We start from the raw sequence: 20,591 nt of genomic DNA, 5'->3' as shown, positions 1-20,591 counted from the left end.
CTTCATCAACGATTTAGATATTGGCATAGAGAGTACGCTTACTAAATTTGCAGATGATACCAAGCTGAGAGGGGTTTCAACTGCTTTGGAGGATAGGGTCATGAATTCAAAATGATCTAGACAAACTGGAGAAGTGGTCTCAGATAAATAGGATGAAGTTTAATAAAGACAAATGCAAAGTGCTCCACTTAGGAAGGAACAATCAGTTTCACACATGCAGAATGGGAAGCGACTGTCTAGGAAGGCATACGGCAGAAAGGTTTCTATGGGTTATAATGGACCACAAGCTAAATATGAGTCAGTGTGATGCTGTTGCAAAAAAAGCAAACACTATTCTAGGATGCATTAACAGGTTTGTTGTGAGCAAGACATGAGAAGTCATTCTTCCGCTCTACTCTGCGCTGATTAGGCCTCAATTGGAGTATTGTGTCCAGTTCTGGGCACCACATTTCAAGAAAGATGTGGAGAAACTGGAGAAGGTCCAGAGAAGAGCAACAAGAATGATTAAAGGTCTAGAGAACACGACCTATGAAGGAAGACTGAAAGAACTGGGTTTGTTTGGTTTGGAAAAGAGAAGTTTGAGAGGGGACATGATAGTGGTTTTCAGGTATCTAAAAGGCTGTCACAAGGAGGAGGGAGGAAAACTTGTTCATCTTGGCCTCTGAGGATAGAACAAGAAGCAATGGGCTTAAACTGCAGCAAGGGAGGTTTAGGTTAGACATTAGGAAAAAGTTCCTACTTGTCAGGGTGGTTAAACACTGGAATAAGTTACCTAGGGAGGTTGTGGAATCTCCATCTCTGGAGATATTTAAGAGTAGGTTAGATAAATGTCTATCAGGGATGGTCCAGATTGTACTGGGTCCTGCCATGAGGGCAGGGGACTGAACTTGACCTCTCAAGGTCCCTTCCAGTCCTAGTATTCTATGATTCTATTCCCTGATGCAGGGGCTTTCAACCTTTTTCATTTGTGAATCCCCTGAGCATTTTAATGGATGCGTGGACCCCTTTGAAAAGAAGTACTCCGACACCACACACTAAATACATTCATACAGTATCTCATTCACCATGAAGTACCCTATCCAGAAGCCAAAAGAACAAGTCTGGAGTATTGTGTCCAATTCTGGGGGCCCCATTAAAAAAAGGATGGTAATGCATTGGAGAAGGTCCAGCGGAGGGCAACCAAAATGATTAGGGAGCTGGAGCACATGATTTACAAGGGAAGTCTGAGGGATTTGGGCTTTAGTCTGAAGGAGAAAAAAGAGTGAGGGGGGATTAGATAGCAGACTTTACCTTCCTGAAAGAGGGTTCCAAAGAGGATGGAGAAACGCTGTTCTCAGTGGTGACAGATGGCAGAACAAGAGCAATGCTCTCAAGTTTCAGTGGGGAAGGCTTAGGTTGGATAATAGGACAAATGATTTCCCTAGGCGGGTGGCGAAGCACTGGGATGGGTTCCCTAAAGAGGTGGTGGAATCTTCATCCCTAGAGGTTTTTAATTCCCAGCTTGACAAAGTGCTGGCTGGGATGGTTTAGTTGGGTTTGGTCCTGCTTTGGGCAGGGGGCTGGACTCAATCACCTCCTGAGGTCTCTTCCAATCCTATGATGAGTCACCAGCCAAATCTGAGTGATGGAGCCAGAGCTCTGGATGGACTTATTTGATGAAGCTGCAAAGAGACAGCCTCATCTCACATGGCCATTACTCCAATGCTTAAAATCTTTAACCACAATCAAGAAAGGTCACACTTAAACAAACAAACAAAGAATCTGTCTCAGGTGGGAAGTGAAAACAGTTATTAACACATAACAAATGGAGAAAAGGAGAAGTTGACTAATGAACATAAACCAGAAGCTAGAAATTATTGAAAAAATGAAACAAAAAGAACAGAACTCTATGGCTAACAGAATACAGGACAATAAGGTTTTGTTTTTGCTCTTAATTCACAAAAAAACCCAAAGAATCCTAATATTGGTATTGGATCCTGACCATTACCAAATAAATATGGTAGAACTGGCAATAATAATGCAGAAAAGGCTGAGGAGTTCAATAAATATTTGCTCTACATTTCGAAAAAGGCAAATAGTTATGTCATGATGCAACTTTCTGTTCTAATAGTAACTCAGGAGATGTTAAGCAGCCTAGACAGTTTTAAATGAACAAGTCTGAATAATTTACATCCAAGAGTTTTAAAAGCTGTCTGGGAATCCCTCTGGACTATGAATTTGATTTTTGTAAGTTCCAGAGGACAGGAAGAAAACAAATATGCCAATATTTAAAAGGACAAATAGGACACCTGGGGTATCTACAGGCCAACTCAACCTAATACCAAACCAAAAACCAATTAGGCAAAATAATGGCTGATGCTGAATTCTTAATAAAGAACTAAAATAACTAATATAACTAATGACAATAATGTATGGAAAATAGTCATTGACATTTAATATTACAAGTTTAATTAATAAAGGCAACACTGTTGATGTGATATGTTTAGACTTCTGTATGGCCCTGGACTTGCTCAAAGATATTGATTAAGAAACTAGAATATCAATTTAAGACAGTAATGTTAAATGGATAAAACCCTATCAAACTGTAATTGCCTCAAAATGTAATTGCAAAAGTGAAATTTTCATCACCCGGGTAAACATCCAGGGGATTCGTTCTTGGCACTATGCTATTTAGCATTATCATCAACATGGAAGAAAATATGAAAACATCACTGATGAAGTTCAAAAGTGATGCAAACATTAGAAATAAACAGTGAATAAGATCACTTATTCTGGATTGTCTGGAAACCGGGCGCAAACCATGCATTTTACAAGACAAATGTAAATGTGGTCATCTAGGAACAAAGAATATAGGCCATATCTCCAGGATGGGGGACAATCCTGGGAAGCAGTGACTCTGAAAGAGAAGAAGTAGTTACCCTGTGAAGTAACTATTGTTCTTCGAGATGTGCCCAATGGCTGCTCCACTCCTGGTGTTGGGTCCAGTCCCGGCGCCACGAATCGGAGAGGTATCAGAGCCATGGTCTGCTGGACTGCGCATGCGTGGCTGCCTTTGGTGGCATTCGCACCTTTGATCTGTTGCGTGCAATCCAGCCCTGCTCAGTTCCTCACCCACTATCTGAAACGAGAAACATAAAATTCCGGAGCGGGGAGGAAGGGCGGGTCATGGAGCACCCACGGGCCACATATCGAAGAACAATCGTTACTTCACAGAGTGAGTAACAACTTCTTCTTCTAGTGGCCCCATGGGTGCTCCACTCCTGGTGACTTTGGAGCAGTACCCAAACATTTGAGGGATCTGGAATTAAGGTTTTTGGGTACGAGAGAGAACTGCCGTGGGTACGAGAGAGAACTGCGTTCCGTGGGTATGAATGCACCAAGGAATCGGCAGTAAATTGATTTACTACAGCGTAGTGCCTTAAAGGTAGAATGGGAGGACCATGTTGCTGCTCGGCAAATGTCTCGAAATGGGACACCTCTTAGAAAGGCTGCAGTAGTGGCTACTGCTCTAGTAGAATGCGCCCTAGGTGGGCAGGAAAGAGGTTTGTTACGTATGGAGTAGCAGGTGGGAATACATGACATTATTAGTCTTGCAACGCGCTGGGAAGTTAAGGGTTGTCCCTTGGAGCGGTCCGCTAGTGACACTATTAGATGGTCCGATTTCCTGAACTGTCACGTTCTTTCGATGTAAAATGCTAGTGCCCTCCTTACATCCAGAGTGTGTAATACTGAATCTTGCCTTGAAGTATGAGGCTTGGAATAGAATCAGGGAAGAACAACCGGTTTTTTGATGTGAAAATCCGTACAAACTTTTGGAATAAACGTTGGGTGCGATCTCAGCGTCACCGACTCCTTAGTAGACACTGTATAGGGTGGTGATGACATGAACACTACTATCTTGCTCACTCTGCGAGTTGATGTAAGGGCAAGCAGAAATAGAAGTTTAGTGGTAAGGATTTGCAATGATATTGTAGCTAAGGTTTCCAAAGGGGGGGGCGTCAATGAGTCCAGAACAAGGTCCAGGTCCCAGGAAGGTGTTGGTGGTGGTGGTCGTGGTGGGTTGAGGTTCGTGAGTCCTTTCAGGAACCTCTTTGTGGTGGGGTGAGAAAACAAGGAGAACCCCTCCCTCCACATGATGAAATGCACTAATTGCCGCTAAATGCATTCTCAAGGAGGCTATTCCAAGGCATGTGTCATGCAGATGTAGAATATAATCAAGTATCTGGGATACATGAGTCGCATGCAGATCCATATTATTACTGTCACACTAGACCTTAAATCTGGTCCATTTGGCTAGATAAGTTGCTCGAGTGGAATCCTTCCTGCTGTATATTAATACTTGTTTGACTCTTTGTGAACATGACTGTTCAGCAGAATTAAACCAACTAGCATCCATGCCGTGAGGTGCAAGATTTTGGGTTTCGGATGACACAGGGCGCCGTTGTCCTGAATCAAGAGGTTTGGGAGAAGAGAAAAAGTATACGGTGCTCTGATGGACATTTGGTGGAGTGTTAAATACCAGGGCTGACGTGCCCACGCTGGAGTTATGAGAATTACTCAGGCCTTCTCTATGGTGATCTTTTCCAGAATCTTGGGTACTAGGAAGACCGGGGGAAAAGCTTATAGTAATGACGTTCCCCAGTGACGGAGAAAGGCATCTCCCAGAGAATGGCATCCTATTCCCGGTCTGGAGCAATAGTTGGGACACTTGGCGTTGGCTGAAGTCACGAATAGGTCTATCGTAGGAAATCCCCATCGGGTGAAAACACGATGCAGAATGTCTGTGCGAATTTCCCATTCATGCGCGTGGGGAAAACGTCTGCTGAGTGAATCCGCAATAGAGTTGTGGATGCCCGGTAGATAAGAGGCCATCAACACGGTGTTGTTGCAGATACACCAGTTCCACAAGCGCATTGTTTCTATACAGAGGGATCGGGATTGAGCGCCTCCCTGTCTGTTTACGTAATACATAGTGGCAATATTGTCCATGAGGATTCTGGTAGTCCTGTTTCTTATATGGGACTGAAAATGCTGGCATGCATGCCATACTGCTCTTAGCTCGAGAACGTTGATATGTAAGAGCATCTCCTGCATGGACCAGCAACCTTGGACAGTGAGATTGTCCATATGCACGCCCCAACCAGTAAGACACATCCGTCGTTATTTGTTTTGACGGGTGTGGGCGATGGAAGGGAATGCCCATCATGAGGTTGTATGGCTTGGTCCACCACTGCAGGGATTGTTGCACGTGTGATGGTAGTACCACCATTTTGTGGCGCTGTCTTTCACTGGAGTATAAACTGTTGTCAACCAGTGTTGGAGGCAGCAAAAATGCAACCTTGCGTTTTGAACTACAGTAGTTGAAGCAGCCATGTGCCCCATGAGTTGTAAACAAACGTGAACGGGAAGCGTTGGAGCATGTGTCAGTGTGCGTACAAGGTCTTGAATTGTAGTAAAGCGTTCTGTGGGTATGAATGCCCGTGCTGTCTTCAAATCGAGTCTTGCGCCTATGAAAATCAGGTCCTGAGGTGGCTCTAGTGAAGACTTTTGCACATTTATGAGGAGACTCAGAGATTCAAAGGTCTGAGAGGCAGTTGTTACCATTTGCCTTGCCTCTGTATATGTTCGTGCTCGGACGAGGCAGTCGTCCAAGTAAGGAAAAATTGTCAGTCCTACTCTGCATAAGTGGGCAGCCACTACCGCTAGGGTTTTGGTGAAGACTCTGGGTGTGCATGCCAACCCGAAAGGCAGAACTCTGTACTGAAAATGATCTTCCCCTAGTTAGAAGCAGAGGAAACACCTGTGTGCCACATGGATTGCTATGTGGAAGTAGGCATCCTGCAAGTCGAGAACTGCAAACCAGTCTCCCTTGTTCAACGATGGAATGACAGTATTTAAAGTCACCATCTTGAATCGATGTTTCCGGAGGTAGTGATTTAGCTTGCATAGGTCCAAAATGGGTCTCCATCCTCCTGTCTTTTTTGGGGTGAGGAAGTATCGAGAATAAAATCCTTTCCCCCAAAACTGTCTTGGCTCTATCACACCGAAGTTCAGAAGGCGCTTAACTTCTTGTTTTAACAGTTGCTCATGAGAGGGGTCCCTGAAAAGGGATGGGGTAGATGGGGTAGTTGGGGGAAATGGTGAGAAAGGGAATGGAGAGACCAGATTGTACTACTTCCAGTACCCACTTGTCCGAGGTGATATTGGACCAATGATGATGGTATGGCTTCAGCCAATGGTGAAAGGATTGGACAGAGTTTTGTCATACGTTGTTGAACGTGGGAGTTGTGTTTGCATTCTCGACGGAGAAGTCAAATTTGCTGCTTTGCCGCAGGTTGAGTGGACGAACGGTTTATCTGGGGCCATTTGCGTTGAGGACGTTGTCGGAAGCACTGATTATCCTGGGCACGTGGTTGTTGTTTATTAAATGTGTAATCATACCTTCATTGATAGGGGTAATAACATGTGCACCTATAAGGAGATGTGTAATGTACGTAGAGTAGTACGGGAAACCTTGCCAGAATGGAGAACCTCATCGGTGTTAGCAGCGAAAAGCTTGTGCTTATCAAAGGGTAGGTCTTCCACTTTATTCTGAAGCTCCCACGCAGCTCCTGCAGAGGCTAACCAGGAAGACCGTCTCATGGCAACTCCCATAGCTGTGGCTCGTGTGGCTGTATCAGCCACACCCATGGCCATCTGTAAAGTGGTATTACAGGATACATACCCCTCCTGGACTATGGCCTTCAATAAAGGTTTCTTGGCATCTGGGAGATGTTGTAACAACTCCGCCAACTTCAAATAATTGTTGAAATTATGGTTTGAAAGATGGGCCAAATAATTTGGAATACGTAATAACATAGCTGAAGAGTAAACTTCCCTGCCGAAGATTTCTAATTTCTTACTGTCCTTGTCTGGCAATGTGTTTTTGTATTGAGGTGCTTTTGCTCTGCGCTGCGCCACATCAGCTACCAGGGAGTTGGGCTGTGGATGATTGAAAAGGAAATTCAACCCTTGGGCGGGCACAACATTTTTCCTATCGACCTTTTTACTTGTTGTCGAGGTCTGCCATATTTCTTCTGACACTTCCATGATTGTTTCATCAACAGGAAGGGCAATTTTTGCTCGCTGTTGTTGCAGATTCTTCAGGAGATTACGCTGTTTAGTGGGAATGTCTGCTAATTGTATTTCCTGTGTGTTTACAACTCTTTTGAACAGGTCCTGAAACTGTTTCAGGTCATCCAGTGGAGAGGTGTCGCGTGGAATCATTACCTCATCTGGTGAAGAGGAACAATCAGTCGGGGAAATGCCCGGTTGAAGATCTTCTGCTTTGGACAATTGCCCTTCTTCTGGTTCCGAGTGTTCGTTGTGTGCGGCCGGGTTTTTCGATGGAGGTGGCGAAAGTATCTGCTGCGAGCGCTCAGGTAAGTATTGTACGCTGGGTGATCGGCGGGTACATAAAGAGCCTCTGTAGGATAAAGAAGCGTGCCCATGGTGGGAACAATAATAGACATCCCTATAGCAGTGTCCAGAATATTGTTCAGAATGTGCTGGGGATGAGTATCTGGAGGATCGTGTACTGCGGATGTAATAGACACGCCGCAGTGATAGTCTAGGTGATCTACAACTTGGTGACCATGTGGGTGAACGAGAACGAGAATGCGATGGAAAGCGTCATGCTTCTATGTAGAGAGTGTCCCTATAGGTGGGTCGTCTATGTGTTTGGTAGGTAGGAGAGACACTGTAGTCCCAGTGCCGTCGGTGCCTTGGTGGAAAAGGAGATGGTCCTGGAGAAAAGGTAGGAGACAGAGACAGTGCCTTGTAAATTTCCTTTGCCGTGTCTTTGCTAGGCAGGGGAGCCTTGTCAATTTCATGCGCAGCTGTAGAGCACGGTGCCAAATGTGGCTGCGGTGCTGAGGAGCCCCCGCTTGGGAGTGGTGTTGACAGTGCTGGCATAGTGCACGGTGCCGATAGCGCAGAAGGGGAGGCTTGTGGATTCGGCACCGAAGGAGTTAATTGCACCACAGCCGGCACCACTTGAGCAGCAGTTGGCAGTGCCGGCTTTCGCGCTGCTGCTGGAGCTGACACGGCTCCTGCTCTCGGTCCTGGCTCAGGGGATCTCTTTGCCCTGGGAGCTGCTTGCTGTCGTGGGGTAGTAGCCCCAGAAGATTTCTCAAGACATCTTGCCCTGCTGGTAGGCAGGAGGGATCGAGTTGGGGATGCCTCATCATAGAATCATAAAATACTAGGACTGGAAGGGACCTTGAGAGGTCATCGAGTCCAGTCCCCTGCCTCCACGGCAGGACCAAATACTGTCTAGACCATCCTTGATAGACATCTAACCTACTCTTAAATATCTCCAGAGATGGGGATTCCATAACCTCCCTGGGCAATTTATTCCAGTGTTTGACTACCCTGACAGTTAGGAACTTTTTCCTGATGTCCAACCTAAACCTCCCTTGCTGCAGTTTAAGCCCATTGCTTCTTGTTCTATCCCCAGAGGCAAAGATGAACAAGTTTTCTCCCTCCTCATGACACCTTTTTAGATACCTGAAAACGGCTATCATGTCTCCCCTCAATCTTCTCTTTTCTTAAACTAAACAAACCCAATTCTTTCAGCCTTCCTTCATAGGTCATGTTCTCTAGACCTTTAATCATTCTTGTTGCTCTTCTCTGGACCCTCTCCAGTTTCTTCACATCTTTCTTGAAATGCGGTGCCTAGAACTGGACACAATACTCCAACTGAGGCCTAACCAGCGCAGAGTAGAGCAGAAGACTGACTTCTCGTATCTTGCTCACAACACACCTGTTAATGCATCCCAGAATCACGTTTGCCTTCTTCTTGTCTGTAACGGCCGTGCCAGGAGATGTTGCCCACCGCTTATATGTTCCTGTCCCAGAGGCGAGGATGGCATCAGCCTCAAGAGCCTTGCCATATATAATCATTTTGAGACGCATGTCTCGATGCTTCCTCGCCCTCACAGTTAGAGTAGTACAATGGGTGCATTTCTGGGGGACATCAGTCTCACCCAAGCACCTAATACATGAGTCATGTCCATCAGAAGCCATCATGGCTTCTCGGCAGATGGAACATTTTTTAAAACCGGGGGCCGCTGGCATAGTTGAAAGTGATTGGGAGAGAGAAATTGACCAGCTGCTCTCCCGCATCCATCTGTCTCCTTGTTCCTTTAGTAAAGCAGGTGGCCGCAATGGCTTGTCCCAAAGTTATGGGGGAAGAAAAAAAAATTTTTTAATATAGCTAACGAGAAACTATTGAAGAGAACAAATAACTGATGAAAGACTCAAATTATTTACAGTTGTTGACAAGATCTAAAGAGAATGATCAAAGCTGAAACTGACAGAAAGGGAGCTCTGTCTGCGACCAGGGGCGGATGAGAGGCACTGAGCGGGGCCAGATCATGCGCAACAGATCAAAGGCGCGAACGCCACCAAAGGCAGCCACAGATGTGCAGTCCAGCGGACCATGGTTCTGATAGCTCTCCGATTTGCAGCACCGGGACGGGACCCGACACCAGGAGTGGAGCACCCATGGGACCACTCGAAGAAGAACCAAGGTTTGTAGTGGGTTACCAGCTGAACACGAGCTCCCTGTGTGATACCGTGGCCAAAAAGGATAATGCAATCATTGGAGTCATAAATAGGGAAATCTCAAGTAGGAGCACAGAGTTTACTTTACCTATGTATTTGGCACTGGTGTGACCACGACTGGATTACTGTGTCCTGAATGCTGGCCATATATACACAAGACAATGGACTATTCTGGGAAGCAGCAAGTCAGAAAAAGGCTTTGGAGTCATGATAATTATCAACTGAACTAACTCCCAATGTGATGCTTGACTAGAAGGGCTAATGCAATCCTTGGATGAACAAACAGGGGACTCAAGCAGAAGTAGAGAGATTCTATTCCTGGTGCAATTGTTACTGGAATACTATGTCCAATTCTGGGTCTGCAATTCAAGAAGAAGTTGATAAATGTAAGAGGGTTCAGAGAAAAGTCACAGGAACAACCGAAGAATTAGAAAACATGCCAAACAATAAGATTCTAAGAGCTCTATTTCTCTTGGCCACAAGATAAAAGTGTACCTATCACAATATACAAGCACATACCTAGGGAAAAGAAACTTGATAGGGGATGGTTCTTTAATCCAACAAGACCCAATGTCTATAATTTGAAGCTAGACAAATTCAGACCGAAAATAAGGCACACATTTTAATGGGGAAGATTAACCACATTTGGAACAGCTTACCAAAGGGCTGTGGTGGATTCTCTACCTTTTAAAATGAAGACTGGATGTTCCCTAAAAGGTTTGCCCAAGTTCAAACCAGAATTCATTCAGGGCAGTGCTATAGCCTATGTTATAGGAAGTCAGACAGATGACCACAATGATCTCTTCTGGCTTTAAGCCATGAACCTACACAGGGTCCCATGTTGTACCTGAACATGTTCCATGCCAGGTCTGAGGAGGACTTACCTTGCAACTGCTCTCCCAACTGCCAGGAGTTGCTATGGCACCAGGCAGGAGAAGTGAGAACAAGGAGACTGTCTCCACTGCTGTGAATGCTCCCCCTGCTGGTGCCCAGGCAGCCAGCTGGATGTGGAACAAAATGCTGGGCATAGGGCAGTGGTGACCAACCAGTCGATCGGGATCTACTGGTAGATCTTGGAGCCTCCGACAGGTGATCCTGACTAGTTTGGCCAAGAGGCTCTCAAGTGCCAGCACTTCATACGCCCCTCCACCCACTGCTGCGCCTCTCCTGCCCTTTGCTTTGGAGCTGTCACTTCAGGAGCCTCCTGCTTGCTGTGCAGGAGAGGGAGAGGAGGGTGCTGATGTCAAAGTGCTCCCTTCTCCCCCTGTATCCTCTTTCCACAGAGCAGAGAGGGGGCACAACAGGACTTGGGATGGAGTTTCCTGGCTGCTTTTGGGAGTGGTTCAGGGCCAGGGCAGGTGAGAGCCTGCCTTAGCCCCACTACACCACCACCCAGGAGCCACCTGAGGTAAGCAGGGCCCAGCTGGAGCCCACATCCCAAAACCCTACCCCAGTCATGAACCCCCTCCTGCACCCAAAGCATCCCTGCATCCAAACACCCTTCCAGAGCCTGCATCTAGAACGCCCTCCCCACAATTTTTGGCCCATCCAACTCAGTCCTGAGCATGCCCCAGCCCGGTGAAAGTGAGGGAGGATGGAGTGAGCAGGGGGCAGGGCATCAGAAGCAGAGCACAAAGGAGGTGAGGCAAGGATATTTGGGTGTGAAGTAGATCCTGGATTGCACTTAAGATTCAAAAAGTGATCATGCTTAAAAAGCTTGGAGACCACTGGCATAGGGCAAGAGCCAGAGCACGAGGGGGCAGAAGAACAGAGAGAGGGAGAAGAAGCCAGGAATTGGTAGAGAAAGTAGGGGCAGGACAGGAACATCTGCAAAAGCTGGAGGGGGATTGCTCCAAAGAAGAAGGGTCTGACCACTGTAACATGCTAGCTTTCATACAAACCTTGGAACAGGACTTGTCGCTGATCCTAGGCATTCCTTGGCTGTCTAGGCTCTTCCCCTCTCTAGCTGTAAGTCCATGCCAAACAGAAGTCTCCTATTCTTACCAGGAACCCAAATGGCAATGCTGTGCTGAGGATATGAAATCCCAAACCTGCTGATGACCCATGTTGGACTCGATGTGAATGGTTCAATGGGATTTGTTTTTGTTTTTTTTGGTTTTTTTTTTCAATTTAAGGGGTTGCTTGTTTTAAAAGAACCCCTCTAACTTGAATGTTAGGAAATCAGTAAATGCCAATATAAAGTTGCTTGTGCAACTCAAATGCATCTCCTTTGTGTGCATGCATTATGTCTTTAATGATCTGACGGCATTCTTCTCATCTGCAACCACCAAACCACACACACTGGACAGACCTGCTCTGGGAAATACTCAGGGATGTGCAGTGAATAAGGCTGTTGCCTATAGGACCAGTGCCTTGTTATTTGTAGGAATTACAAGATGCGTACTGACAGACGGGGGTTGCAGAAAGAGAAAAGACAGTCATCCAGTCAAAGCAACTGAACACTGGATTCTAACCCTGCCTCTGCCAAGCAGAGAAACTACATGAAACTAGACAAACCTCACACAAGCTTTTCACAGCTGTGACTGTGGCCCCCATTTTCTGGGTACTAGACGTACAGATGTGCTTAATGCTCACAGTTGCAACTGAAGACATTGGGAGCTCTCCTCTGAACATATAAAGTCTAATGAAATGCTTCATCTGATAACTCAGGCCCATCACTTCTAAAAACTGAGCACCCAAAGTTAGCTAGCATTGACAATTTTGGCTTTAATTGTGCCTGAGACCCTCACATGTAAAATGAGGATAATACCACTTCACTGGGGTGCTGTGAAGAATTGATTGATTAAACTTGGTAAAACACTAAGATTCTATTAAAGAATACCATTGAAAAAACATGTATTCAGTTCAGGGTTGGGATAGTGTGCAATAAATACGTGAGACACACATCGAATGAATGAGACACACTTTTCTGGAAGATGTCAAGCAAGTCCTTGGGCTCCATACAGGGGCAACACGATGAAGTTCTGTGATTTAATATACAAAAGGACAGACCAGATGATTTATTTCTCTCCTCTGGTCTTAAAGAAAAATCTATTAGTCTGAGTAAGTTTAACTACAATTTATGCAACATGTAGTTACAGAACCTGCAAACTATTGTGTGGGTGTTAATGTTGGTGTTGAGTGTACAAAGTTGGAGTGATTTAAGTCAACACAGCAGCATCACCTCCAACAAGGTATTCATGAAAAAGGATTCTGGTGATAACATCTCTCCACAAGACACATATCCTGTCAACACTTCCCAAATTCTACTGTATAACATGCATTACCATTAGGATCAAGGGATTTATGTTGCATGTAGGCAGGACGCCACTCAGGCAGCAGTTAATATACGGATTTCAGGGTGCTATTTTGAGGAATAATGAGTCAAAACAGGGTATTTAATTTATGCAGTCTCTACAATTAGTTTCTAGGCCTTTCCCAGAATGCAGGGATTGTCTGTCTTCCACTACATGCAGACTACCATGCCAAAGATGCCACAGACTTTGAGCCTCTGTACAGCAGTCAGCATCCACATTAAGTCATTTGGGTGATAATATTTCCAACAGTTGACAGAACATTTCAGTGTTTACATCCAACTCATTGCAGCTTCAGGCAAAGAAGATAGAGAATGACTTTCTCCCCTTAATGCTCAAGAGTCCAAGATACCCAAGTAATTGCTGTCTCAGCTCCTGCAATACTGAATATTTACACTATGAAGTGACAAATGCTACATGCACCATCTGCCAGATTGTCATTTTTATATCTGACCAATTCTAACCCCTAGATGCATGAAGAACAGCTGCATGGCTAGCTTACATTTGAGCGCAGCCAAGTGACTGAGGAGCCTAATTCCTGGCTCTGGCAAGTCAAAGCATGAAGGGATGATGCTGTAAAACTCATTCTAGTCTTTTAGTCTAACTCTCAAGAGGCTGGCTGAGAAAGCCCGAGGTTCGAGGAAGGTCTCACTGTTCCGCAGCAAATCTGAGATCCCAGGAGTTTTTTCCCCTCTGCAGGTGTCTCCAAGACCAATGGGTATCTGGCAGAGCATTTCCCAGAGGCATTGCCTTATGTTATTAGTTGAGTTCTTGGTTTGTTTACAGGCAGGATGGTGTAATAACTAGGAAGTATTACCAGTAGCTTCCAGAAGGCTCCAAGCCCCGCAGCCACTAGGTGGCCTATTAGTGCCCAGCACAGAAAGATTTTCTGGGTAATAGCACTGAAGCTGCTCCCAACAGACTGCATTTTGTCCCAACATATGTCCCCACTGCAGCACCACAGAATGATATTAGGGATGTTAAAATGCATTTAATTAAGTAATCAAGTAGCCATTGAAAATTTCAGCAGCTACACGCAGGGTGGCAGTCAGCTACCTGAGAGCCAGTGTGTGTGGGGAGCTGGCTTTTAAGCCAGCTCAATACCGCCTTTATCAGAAGCAGCAGTCAGGGCGGGGGGGGGGGGGGGGGGTAGCAGGAGATTCCTCAGGAGCCTGCATGTAACCATGGACGTGAAGCGAAGAGCCCAGGCTCATCGGTTAACCATGTACACGGTTATACTTTCACATCCTTAATGCTTATGAGACTTCACTTCCTAGGTCCCGCCTTTGCCTTCCCACTCCAGAGCAGCTTGCTGGGGAGGGGGATTTTTCCACTCACTTGACCCTGCAGAACCAGATTCTCAGCACAATGTGCTGCCACCTCCTTTTTCCAGAGAAAAATTAGATCTGTTCTACTGTTAAGACACGTGACTCTCCAAAACATCACCATTAATCCTCAGACATGGGGAACCCACCGCGTGTCTTCTGACAAGTCCTTGGGGGGTGGCAACTAGGGTTTGGGGAACGTGGAGCATTGCCCCATATCATTCCTATTTGACAGACGTTGGGACACGATCACTAAGCATAGACTTCTCGTTTGGTTCCTCAAGTCAAGCCCAACATGGGTATGAACTGAGCAAACCAAGGACACAACCCAGCGGCCTCTACCATTGCTCTACTCAAGCTTCAGCCAACTCCCTGCCCCGAAACACATGAGCTTGGGTGAGCTCACTGGAAGGCAAAGGCCTGGCAAGGGAGAGACGGGCTTCATTTCACAGCCACGGGTTCACTCGAGTGGAAGATCTGTCTAGTGACCGGGGCAGAAAACATTTCATTGAAAAATTCAGATTGAAAACAAAATGTCTACAGGGGTAACAAAGCTACAAGCAAGCGGCAGGGTGTCCGAGCAAGAAGCAAAATCTGTTCTAAGTTCAGCCCTCAGCCAAGCCCCACAAAGTAGCAGCAGCAGCAGGAGACAAGAGCCTGATGTACATGGAGAGCTTGGCTTTGAGCAGTCAGAATAATGCATTTATCTCGCTTGACATGCAGGAGCTGGCATGCAATGGGGCCACAGACTAGTGCAGTCTAAGAACAAGGAGAAGGGACGGAACTAACACTGAGAAGACTTCACACAAGGCAGTGTCCCTCTCTGTAAGGCTTTGACTGGGAGCACAAGGAATAGGTTCTCTCCCAGCACAGAACGGGGCTATTGCTGGCAAGGGGGCCTACGCTGGACAGTTTTATACACCAGCCTTATAGCAAGGGAACACCATATAGATAAGTTATCATATTTTATATATATAATGTGCATTATATATATATAGTGACACAGTCACATCACAGGAGCGGAGAAGTTTGCTCACCATTAGCAAAAATCCTATGAAAGACTGTCGGTAACAGAGCAGCCCGTAAGCGGGAAGTAAAACAAGATAGAAGTCGATGAGTTGATGAAACAGCAAGCACTTTACATCAATACAGACAGCTGGGTAGATCCACGGCAAAACAGGGACAAAAGGAAGAGGCTGGCCACCCTTTCAACAACCCTCCAACCTGCTGACTCCAACAGGAGCACGATGGCGTCACACACCAAGAACTGTCAAGGGGCAAGGGAGAGGGGCCTCTTCCACCAACCAGGGCATTCTAGTCAGGGCTCTGGAATTCCCACAGTCAGTCAGTCACTAGAATTCAGTGACCAGCCCATATCCCCGCTCAATGGGCAGATAGGGGCAGCTTATTACACTACATGGATTTTAGCAGCCACACCCACACCATGCGCCTAGGCACTCAATTGGTTTTGCTGTCTGGATGAACACAAACTTCAGGGCAAGTCCCATGTTCCCCAAGTTACACAAAGCCACGCTGGATGCATCTAACCCAAGCACACTTAGGGGGCAAAAAGGTGCTTGTGGCAATTGGTGAATGGTCTAAGGCACCTGCTATGAATATATTTGTGACACCCACAAAGCTGCCCCTACAACTCTTGAAACCAACATGTTCCAAAGCCACCCACACCCAGCCACCGGAGAAATGGCTCTTCACACTTGGAAGGAGCACACTACACCACCTGATTCGTTTCCACCTAGGGATCTCCCAGAATTCATCACCAGACCAAGGCTTCAGTTTAAGGACTTGCAGCTCTGCTGTGCATTTAAAAGCTGCCCTATTCAAGGCACTGCTCAACCAGGGCAAACACTTCCTAATGATGCAGAACTCCTCCATAAGAGAAGCTGGCAGGGCTCAGGCCTCTGCTAATACCCAAAAAGCGATTCCTAAGAAGCCTGGTCTGTGAACCTAGAGAGAAGCCCTCGGCCATACTCCACACTGGAACTCCACTTCACATCACATTCTTCTGTCCATGCCTGGCAGCCCCTTAGGGCCAACCTTGCAGCTCCCTAAAACCTCCATCCTGCTAAACAGCATCCCTCCCTCCCCACCATCATGGTTCCTTTCTCTCCCCATCCACCCAAAGGATCTGAAGGGCACTGAACCCTCTGGAAGCAAGCTGCATTTTCCAAAGAAAGCTCCCTGCATCCTCTGAGAGGCTACAATCACAGTTCCAATGCTAGAGAAAAGGCAACTGCTACCCTAATGCAGTACACTCCTGACAGCAACATGTAACATCACCTGGTGAAATGCACAGGGAAGCAGGCAGCTTTTATTTCTAGGGGACTAACTGAACACACAAATTACACAGAGTAGCTCAAAACATGCCTTCTGACAGGGAGAAAGGTGCAGGTTTCTCCCTTGCTCCGGGTATAGTCTGCCCCGACCCCTTACTCCCTCTGCCTTGATGACTTCCCCCACACTCACAGAAAATGGCCACGTGGTTTCAGGAACAGATGGACTGTGGCCCCAGTCTTGGGTGGCCTTTGCACTCCACCTATTACTATACCACACTCTTTGTCCATCCCAACCCCTGTCCCACACACCCTACCTACACCCACAGCTCTACTTCCTGGTTAGCTGCTTCTCTCTCACCCACACCCTCCAACCACCAGTTTGAGACATGGGTACCCCCAGGTGGATTCCTGATGGGACTCCTCTTGCGAGTCTCCACACCCACTGGGATGCCCAGGAAGAATGGGTGGAGAAAAGGGACGGTCATGCTCCAAGATGGGATGTAGAGCGGCACCTGTCCTGCCACTGCACGTGCCATCCCAAACTCCAAATAGCGAGAGGGAGCATGGCAGAGCCAGTGCCAAGCTCCTGAGGCTGCAGCACCCAATTGCTATGCAAGTGTTCTATTATTTAAGAGAGTCAGCTGCCCCCAAAGCACCATCCATCTTTAACACTTCCAACCCAGTGGGGGCTGCGTGTTCTTCCTTTACACAGGGCAACGTGGCAGCTTTCCTCATCCTCCTGCTTCACTACTCCGGGTGCCAGCATCACCCATTGCTCCAGCCCAAAGAGAAATGAACCTGCTTTCAGTTCCATGCCCTGCTACTCTAACAGCAGTGCAGTGAGGAACAGAACTGGGCATACAGATGGCATGACTGCTGCTTTTCTGAGCATTGCCAACCTCTGCCCACTCTGTCAGAACCGGCTCCTTCCAGTTACACCCAGGACAGCAAGGGTTCTCCGAGTTTGGCTAACCTCTGAAAAGTGACAAATGGCAACACAGGCTCCATGCTTATAGCCTGAAGAATTCTACAGTCCTGTAACTCCCTACGATGCGAGCGTCACGCTGTTTGGCTGGTTCCCAGAGTCAGAGAGAACACAGATAATGCACTTCACTATTCAGCATGGACTCCATCTCCCTCCTCTACAGCCGCACGGGCCCTGCTGAGTGAGCAGCTCTGACTCGAGGGCAAGCAGGGATTAGAGCGACCACAAAGTGGGAACTTTCATCACCATAGCCCCATTTTAATGCTTATCTCCTTTACTTAAAATAAATGCTTCCAATCTGTCTTCTGTACTATGGGAAAAGGAAAAAGGTCCCAGCCAGCACAATCTAGCCGCAAGCAGGGAGTGGCTGCCTACTAGTAACTAATTCTAAGTGTGGCCTCTGCATATTCACGCTTACGGGATACACCCTCCCCAGTGCTGGGAGGAGATCTTTTAGGAAGCACAACCTGTTAGACCACTTGTGTACCTTCTCCCCTCATGGCTCTTAGAAAGGCTGAAGGACTCCAACTGCCTCAATTCCTTCAAGGCCCGCTCAAGAACCAGAACCCAGGCAAAGGCAAGCAGGCAGCAAGACTAGGCAGAGGTGGCACTCAAAGGCCCATAGTGACCTCCTTTAAGGCAGCCCCTGCATAGTGCCTCTTGGGAGAGTCCAGCAAGCCATACGTCTCCAGGAAGGCATACGAGGAGTACTGAAGACTCCAAAATCAAGAGTCAACCCCTTCTCTGAATGAAGCGCTCTGTCAGAAAGACTGCAGCTGTGTACGATTCTTACCTAACAAACGAAGAACGGAAGGTTCACAGCCCCAGTCAAGTCTCCTTTCGGGGGTCCAATCCTTTCTGTAGTATGGGCAGACCCTGGGGAAATGATTTGGGGGGAGGAGTGGTTGCAAGTGGTTTGCCACCAAGGGGAGAATCCTGGGAAGTGACCCTAAACGTTAATCTTATCAGAAGACTGGAGTAAGCCCAGAGCCCTAAGATTCCCCAACTCTGGCTTTAGGGCTCACTGCAAAGCGTGAGCCACCAGCGTGGAGGTGACATTCCTCTGCTGGATCCCTAAGGGATATCACACCTGCAGAGGATTTTCCCTCCCATGCATGCTTTGAGCCAGACACCTGCTGTATGGATCCCTGAGGAACCAGAGTTTTGTGTTCGAAGTTAGAAGACATACAGATACCACACATGGCATACATTTGAGATGAGGACACCAGTGTCTCCTTGGAGCACAGGGAAGGAGGATCAGCCACAAGAACTGCAGGCATGATCACGTTTGCACATTCTCTTCAGGCAGCAGGTAAAACCAACTGGTTCCAGTGGCAAATCCATAAACACTGGCAGCACCAAACTGGTACAAGTCTCTAGTCAGCCTCAATACATCTGCTAGGCATTTGGCTAGATCCACTAGGCATGATGGAATGCTCAAAGACAGCAGAACTGTCAGCTGGAGGATGGCATGCCAGGATGGCAGAGAGCCCACCTTGGCTACAAGTCCTAGTGGCGTTGAGAAGAGCAACACAAATGAGATGGTGGCAGAGAGCAGGCATACAGCTCTTCATTGCCCCAAGAAAAGTCTCTCCAACTGCCGACATTCATATTTCAGCAATTGAAGAGTCCACCCCAAAGGAACACGATTCTGATCTTATTTACTAGGAACCACGAAGGCAGCCAGTACTGCATAGACATTAGACCTAGTCCTTTCCTAGTGTCTAGTACACACTCAAGTTCAGACAGGCCCTTCATGATCCAAGGTTAGTTCAAGTGACTTTGCATCACACAAGGTCCTGTGGCCCAGACCAGATGGAGCGACTCTAGGTTGGTGTGCGCGGTGAGGCATGAGGTCTGAACACTGATGAAGGAGGCACAGGTCAATGTCATCACTGAGATGAACTGTGGCCCACTGCAAGCAGCTAGCCATGGGAGTGCGGGTCACAGAATCCTTCCATAACGGGCTCTCAACAGATGGTGCCCCCAAGAGAGCACTCATGTGGCCTTAGTGAACAATTCTCTGGGCAGTTCCCAAAAATCAATAGCACTGTGGATGACTAAGTGTGAATAGGCAGAGGCACGAGTAGTCCCTGTGGAAGGTCTGATTGAGGAGTGGTTTAAGCACCTGAAGACACTGCTCACAGATGAGACTCAGCGAATTTCCAATGCCAGTTTTGGTTTCAGTCCCTCCCACCGGGGACACAAACCAAACCCAGACCTAACTGACAAAAGGAAAGCAGTTTGTGCCACCGAGCACCTCAGTGCCCCCAGAAGAGAAGAGGTAGGGTAGACCCCCCCCCCCAGCCCTCTCCCCGTCTGACTGGAAGTGTCATACCCCAGATATCCCTACCCGTGGCTTTACAGAAACTCGGGAACCAAGCACCCACTGCTGATTGACCACATTAACGGATTTGCTGTTGTGGTCATCTCTGAAGCGTCTTACCTGACCCAATCTTGATCAGTCCATTGTGCTGAATGAAGATGGTGTCACAGGTCAGGTTACCGTGGATGATCGGGGGATCACAAGAGTGGAGGTAGCTGGAAATTTAGAACAAAATATTGGTGAAGATTGTTTTGGGAAGGGGAAAACCACAGCTCCTCCTCCTCCTTACAAAACATGCCAAGAATATTTACAATACCAGGGCATTACAATTCAGGAACTGGGTGTGGACAGTCTTTGGGATAGGAGACAGAGAAAACAAAACATTGAGCTCCTGCTAAGAGATGCAAAAAAGAGACCCCAAAAGCCCAGAATGGGGAAGGGAAGGATTATTCATCCCAATTTCTCATGCATAGAAAACTGTCCACAGGGGTTTCAAAGACATTCAGACAGTATACTGAGGCAAGCCACAGTCTGACAGCAGAGTCCGCCTCAAAAGGGACACCATTCGGATCTTATTTACTGCAAACCAAGAAGTACACAGTACCATACAGACATTAGGCCTAGCCTTTGTTCCAGAGAGCACACTAACACACTCACAGTTCACACAGGTCTCAGGCCTGGTCTACACTGGGAGTTTAGGTCCAACTTAGCCACATTACGTTGATTTTCTGTACAATGAGT

The 20,591-nt window shown here is 47.0% G+C and overlaps 1 protein-coding gene across 2 annotated transcripts in view; it reads right to left on the bottom strand.

Moving 5' to 3' along the window:
• The window catches only part of NRBP1 (nuclear receptor binding protein 1), a 78,075-nt gene that overhangs the window by 30,033 nt on the left and 27,451 nt on the right, over positions 1-20,591 (bottom strand). For both annotated transcript variants that reach the window (XM_075916280.2, XM_075916281.2), the window contains exon 7: positions 19,971-20,065. In XM_075916280.2, the coding sequence (XP_075772395.1) occupies positions 19,971-20,065 (95 nt within the window). The remainder of the gene's footprint in view (positions 1-19,970; positions 20,066-20,591) is intronic.

This window comes from Pelodiscus sinensis, chromosome 3, assembly GCF_052426305.1.
Source record: "Pelodiscus sinensis isolate ZL-2025 chromosome 3, ASM5242630v1, whole genome shotgun sequence".
In the NCBI taxonomy this organism is placed as follows: domain Eukaryota; kingdom Metazoa; phylum Chordata; order Testudines; family Trionychidae; genus Pelodiscus; species Pelodiscus sinensis.
Note: the sequence above shows the minus strand (reverse complement) of the source record. Positions and strands in the feature narration are given on the sequence as shown.